Below are 5,990 nucleotides of genomic sequence, written 5' to 3'. Positions count from 1 at the left end.
ATAGTAATGTGCACTCGACAATCATCGGCCGGAGATTCCCGATCAAACACGAACATTCACGATCGCCCTAGATCGCGCCACTTTACGAATCTTTACCGTTTTTCCATTGCGCCATTGCTTTTCCGCTAGAAACATTTCAATTTGTATTTAAACAGTCGTATCATTAACATTGTTTTAAACTTTTGATTAAACACTATACGTATTTTTATTTAATGTTCTTTTACTGCTGTTTATCATTAATGTAGCATATCTTTTAGTCAATTGCTTTCGTTTCTATGAACTTGCCTTAATAAAACCTGTTAAAGCTATAATACATTTACATTACGTAGTTGGTACTTTTATATAGGAAAAATAATATACAAGATAAAAGCTGATAAAAGCTTACGAATTTGTTCTTAAAATTTTCTAATATGTTGCATTATATATTGTACAATTTTAATATATATATATATATATATATATATATATATATATATACACATATATATACGTATAACTTTTATAGCTTTTAGAATGCATGCTTTCATTTTCTGAAATCATCTTTCTATGTTGACATAAAATCATTTTTATGCTCTTTGTAACATATTCTTTGATATATATTGTATTAGATATATGTATAGATACACATGATATTACCGATCTACCGTCAAATGACATTCCATACCTAATGATAGTTTACAAACTTTATTATTAAGAAACACCATTACGTTATAAAAACGAAGTGCTTCCATAAACAGCGTATTTGTTATTCAGAATAACATTTCGAAATCGATAACATAACTACAAAATTATGTTATTGTACCTCATGGATTGCAGTTCGAGTTCTTGAAATCTAACCTTAAAATGTTCATAAAGCGTGTTTGTTGATGTATATTTTGAAATTTGAAAAAGGTGATAAATATCATAAATATTTATAAATATTGCTTTCATATCTATTTCTTCATGTGCTCGATACCAAAGGCAAATGCTTTAAATTCCTTTACTCGATGTCCTGGATTATATTGTGGAAGGGAATTACTGCCTGATGGCAACTGGAGTGACTGTGGTGCATGTCCTCGAGGGTTCAGGGCAAATGCCACTTCGATATGTGTTTCTTGCGAAGACGAACCAATGCTCTATGATTGGTTCTATTTAGGATTTGTGGCACTACTGGTATTATTATTACATTGGGTTTGCATTGATATAATATCTATGAGGCGTACTATACCAAAAAAAGTGTTTGCATTACATTTGTCTGCTCTAGTAGAAGTTGTTTCTGCATCTGTGATTACTTTACAAGTAACCGATCCTGTAGGTAGTTTTGCAATTAGATCATGTAGAATTACAAAACTCTCAGATTGGTATACATTGTTCCACAATCCTAGCCCAAATTATGAAGAAACTCTGCATTGTACACAGGAAGCTGTTTATCCATTGTTAGTAATTACATAATTATTCTATTTAATTATTCAGTCTAGCTTTTTCTTGTCTAAAAAATTAATTAATTGTTCAATCCTTAGGTACACAATGGTGTTCATTTTTTATGCTTTAGGGACAGCTATAATGTTATTAATAAGGCCAATTATAGCCAAGAAATTCTTACCAAAGAAAGGAAAATTTACAATTTATGCTGCTCTTTATTTCTATCCCATTTTAGCTTTATTACATGCAGTTGGCGGTGGTATAATATGTAAGTGAAGCGATTTACATTGTAAGGATAATACCTTCCCTATATTTTATTAATTCTTATTTTTACAGATTATTCATTCCCATATATAACTATAACATTGTCTATACTATTTAATGCAGCACATTTTTCATTTAAATTAAATCAGGTAATGGTCTCTGTGTATTGTTCATATTTAAGTATGTTTAAATACTAAATATGTTTTATAAATTTTTCATGAAACTCTACCTTTCTTTCAGTCAATGAAAGCATTGTTGTTGAGCTGTGTATCAGATATAAAAAATGTAATAATTATTTTAAGTCACTGGATGTTATATGGATATGGTTTAGTAGCTGCTGCAACTTTCCGAGATCTCGGCATTCATCCAGCATTAATTGCTTTAGTTCCTTTACCTGCATTGTTTTATATTATTACTGTAAGATTCACAGATCCGCATAAACTTCATATAGAATAAATACAATTATAAAACCTATTATTAACATAATTATAATAACTCGTTCCTTTATAAACAATAACTAATTGATTGAAGAATACTATGTTTTCAATGGATCACATTTAATTATATTTTTCACAAAAGCAGTACATAATTACTTATAATAAATGCCATTACATAAGGTTCATAAGCAAGGGATTGTTATTGAACACTTGTAGACTTTTTTCTCTCGTACCTAATTTTGTGGAACGAACGTTAAAACAACTGTACTCTTGCCCGATATGGGAACTTTGTTAGAAGGTAGTTTTGTTCTGTAAAAAAATAAACCATAAAAAACGGTTATTTATCACAATATTATAAAAGAAATTGTTGATGTTCTATGAAAAACAAATAAAAATAAATTAAGTAATTGATGATAATGAAATAACATTACTTTATTGTGTCGCTGTCTTGCGCGTAATTAGGACTGTGTGCGACTATATTAACTTCGTCAGAAATCTGTGGTATTGTAGAAAAATCCACTACTGTAGGTTCTTCTGCTGATTGATACGCTACTAAGTATCCTGGATTGCCACTCTTTAACCTAAACATTTATTCGGTTTTAATATTATTTTAATGAAGAGCAAGAAAGAAAAATTGATTCAATTTTTGACAATGATAATTAAATTAATATTTTATATTATTAGTTATTAACTGGTGGTTAGTTAAAATTGCTATTATTTACAATTAATTTTACAAAACGCAGGCCTCATGCAATATGTTGGTAAGATGACTCACCAGTTCCTGCGTTGCATAGAAGGAAGCGTGGAACAGGGCAAATTGATCTTTGGTTAGTAAATTATACAGTACAATTTGTGTCAATAGTGTGAAGTGTATGAGTTATTTGGAGTTTAAGTGTAGCATCAAAGGATAATTGAAATGATTTATAGCAATTGTGAATTAAGTTGATTGAACTTTCTTTGATATAGATTAATACTGCAATTACTGTTTTACTCTTCAAAGGTTCTATACCATCCATTAAGTTTCTGATACTATCCTCTTTTGTTTTAAAGTTATACTTAATGTGTAAATGGATAAACATACAATACTGAAATAAGTAAAAATACTATTACATTACCTTGTATAAACAAATACACTTCCATTGACAGTCTTAAGCATTGTCTCTCCATGAAGAAACGTTAAGCTTTGTCGCGCTTTACATAAAGTCGCAAAGGCGTCTTTTGCAGACAAAGTATCGTTCAATTTTAATACAGGTGTTCCAGGTAAAAGTAATGTCATAAGTGCTAAACTGTCTGCTATATCTGCAGGCATTCTTTCTCTCAAACTGAGGTTTCTACCATTAATCTAGAATGTAATATGATAATATAATACATATTTTAGAGCATACATCTTGTGGACACTTACATCCCAAGCAGGCCAGGAAGTGAAATTAAGCCAGTGGGAAAAGCCACGCTGTAAAGTCGCGGCATCTATATTGCTATCTGCAGTTGTAAGAAATTGAGAATTTTGTGGAAGATCAATCAGCCTTTTCTTCTCATTATAAACTTGTAGAATGTCAGTTCCAATATCATCTTGGAGGGCAAAGAACCTGGACAAACATTTTGTTATCGAACTTTGCTTAAAAGAAAGACTGAATATGCATGCTACTACTATAGTTATTAAAGATAATTAACCCTTTATTGTCTGTTTCATTATGAACTCTTTCTTGCCATTTTGCCAGAACAATACCATTTTCTGGGCGATCTCTTGTATAAGCATGTACTAATGAATCATAGTTATCTGCCTCAGTAGGTATAGTGCTCCTAAATTCATCATGAAGATCTGGATCCGCAGTTAAATATTGAGTATTAGCTAAACGGAATCCACTGATCCCTAATTTTAACCAATGACTCAAAATATCCTAAGCATTAAAAATTAAATATTATCGAATTTATTTTTTACACCTATTTTTTAATCAGCATATAAGAGAAGCAATGACAAAATAACTTACCGAAAATTCTGTAACTACTACTGGATTATTGTAATTTAATTCAGGTTGTGTTATTTTGAAATGATGAAGGTAATATTGTTCTCTTTGCTCATTCCATTCCCATGCTGATCCTCCATGTACACTTAGCTAAAAAAATTCATATTATAGAAATACTACAAAGATACAAGGCAATTTTAACTTGAAAAAAGATATAACTAACCCAATTATTAGGTGGAGTGCGTTTACCATCGGTAGTTATTTTTGCATCTGCCCAAACGTAGTAAGATGAGAATGGTTCTTCTCTCTCTATGGAACGTTTGAACCATGGATGTTCAGTTGATGTATGACTTGGATCTAATTCTAAAATGATATACTGTTCTTTGCTTTTTGCAGCTTTTACAAGAGCCTCCAGATCACTTGTAGTTCCTAATTCTGGTTTAATGTTTTTGAAGTCTTCTGTTCCCCCTATGATTTAAAATGCAATATATTAATATCTGTTGCCATACTAGAGTAAAAAACTACCTGTAAGAACTGTTGTATATATACCTGTTGAACTTTCTTTAACCGTGGAAGCTAGAGAAATTGCATCTATATTTTGTGTTTTCAAAATATCTAACAAAGATTCTATGCCTTTCAAATCATGAGTGCTTGTTTCAACAGGATCTAATTGTACAATAGCACTCTTCTCCCACCATTCTTTGGGTTTTGGTGCTGCACATTTTGGTGCCATTATCACAATAGCTACAGCACCAGCTAACATGGCAACCCAAAGAAACCAGAAAGTAATGAATAAAATCCATCTTAATCTAATCCAAAATGGGTCATTAGCAAATTTCATGAGTTCATCTTTTCCCATTCCAGAAAGAGTTTGCTTGACTGTCTCAATATCGATCTTCGTATCTCCATTTTCAGAAATAAATTTTACCTATTCAAAATAACTGTATGTTACATATAAAATCAACAAACATTTAATGCATGTATTTCTCTTGAATGTTAATGAATCACAATTATTTCTACAGGTAATTCCATGATCTATCTTTCCTCTTCATGATGGTATGATGCAATAGTAAAAGGTTCTTACTTTCGAATAACAAATGTAATACAATGTCGAAGAAATATAGAATACGTAAAAACATGTGATAATAAAATTTGAAAATCATTCGAAAGCAGATCAATTGACTTTTATTATCGAACAAAAAAAATTTTCAATCAAGATAAAAACAGTAATTAGTTATTAATTATATTTGAATAAAATAGAATAATAAAACAATAATAGTAATAAAAAGCAGATAGATATCTTGAATTATAAGTAGAGGTATCTTTTATTGATCGTATAAAAATTAGGCGTGACTTCCAAAAATGTGCTCGTTAACATACCTCGGTTGTATCTTTCATAGGAGAGATTTTACTCTCATCTTTAAGCATCTTTTCGTGAACTCCATCGTCGGTATCGTTTTCATTACTTGGTTTTCCCATATTTTCGATTTTATCTTGTACACTTCCGTCCTCGTCCGGCAACGCTTTGTATGTGGCGACAACTGCCGTTTCTTTCGCGTTCCCGTTAGCTTCGATATTATCTAAATTCAACCTCCCACTCTCCATTATTACTATCGCACAATACCAAGGACGTTAAACGATATTATATGGCGGGGATGTATGAAAATTCTTCTCTACTTAATAAATTTTCGTTGGATTTTTGACTCCACGAGGTTCAAGAACGACTGGACAGACGCCTTTTACCCCATACAGATATCTGGTTGGTTCTTACTCTCCTTTTGTCCCTGCTCGTATTTACTTATACTACCACAAGCATAAGGTATAAAGGAAAATCAGGGACGACCTTCGTCCCTCAAAATTTCCGAGATTTTACCAAATATTTTAGAACAGTATTTAAGATTTGTAATATGTTTTACAAATTAAA

The 5,990-nt window shown here is 31.1% G+C and overlaps 2 protein-coding genes across 2 annotated transcripts; one reads left to right on the top strand and one right to left on the bottom strand.

Annotated features, from left to right (window-relative positions):
- Positions 1-543: 543 nt before the first annotated feature.
- Positions 544-2,139, top strand: LOC139992412 (JNK1/MAPK8-associated membrane protein). Its single transcript, XM_072013222.1, has 4 exons — positions 544-1,415; positions 1,500-1,669; positions 1,738-1,814; positions 1,906-2,139. Exons 1-4 carry the CDS (start codon positions 943-945, stop codon positions 2,119-2,121), a joined length of 936 nt encoding a protein of 311 aa, XP_071869323.1. The 5' UTR covers positions 544-942; the 3' UTR covers positions 2,122-2,139.
- A 66-nt stretch (positions 2,140-2,205) lies between these two features.
- Positions 2,206-5,820, bottom strand: Cd98hc (CD98 heavy chain). The gene is made up of 9 exons (XM_072013221.1): positions 5,447-5,820; positions 4,616-4,994; positions 4,290-4,534; positions 4,091-4,216; positions 3,774-4,000; positions 3,505-3,688; positions 3,218-3,444; positions 2,534-2,683; positions 2,206-2,411 (listed from the first exon to the last, which is right to left on the bottom strand). The coding sequence occupies exons 1-9, from the start codon at positions 5,669-5,671 to the stop codon at positions 2,336-2,338; spliced, it is 1,839 nt and encodes a 612-aa protein (XP_071869322.1). The 5' UTR covers positions 5,672-5,820; the 3' UTR covers positions 2,206-2,335.
- Between the last annotated feature and the right edge of the window lie 170 nt (positions 5,821-5,990).

The sequence above is a fragment of the Bombus fervidus genome, chromosome 11 (genome assembly GCF_041682495.2).
Source record: "Bombus fervidus isolate BK054 chromosome 11, iyBomFerv1, whole genome shotgun sequence".
Taxonomy (NCBI): Eukaryota; Metazoa; Arthropoda; class Insecta; order Hymenoptera; family Apidae; genus Bombus; species Bombus fervidus.
The sequence above is the reverse complement of the archived record's forward strand: the minus strand, read 5'-3'. Positions and strand labels throughout refer to the sequence as shown.

Bases quoted from the DNA above. Each gene is read 5' to 3' on its own strand.
- LOC139992412 (XM_072013222.1), top strand. From the start codon at position 943: ATGTGCTCGATACCAAAGGCAAATGCTTTAAATTCCTTTACTCGATGT. The intron at 1,670-1,737 runs GTAAGTGAAGCG...TTATTTTTACAG, and splicing joins AGTTGGCGGTGGTATAATAT to ATTATTCATTCCCATATATA. The intron at 1,815-1,905 runs GTAATGGTCTCT...CCTTTCTTTCAG, and splicing joins TTTCATTTAAATTAAATCAG to TCAATGAAAGCATTGTTGTT.
- Cd98hc (XM_072013221.1), bottom strand. From the start codon at position 5,671: ATGGAGAGTGGGAGGTTGAATTTAGATAATATCGAAGCTAACGGGAAC. The intron at 4,217-4,289 runs GTTAGTTATATC...GAATTTTTTTAG, and splicing joins GCACTCCACCTAATAATTGG to CTAAGTGTACATGGAGGATC. The intron at 3,445-3,504 runs GTAAGTGTCCAC...ATTACATTCTAG, and splicing joins CTTCCTGGCCTGCTTGGGAT to ATTAATGGTAGAAACCTCAG.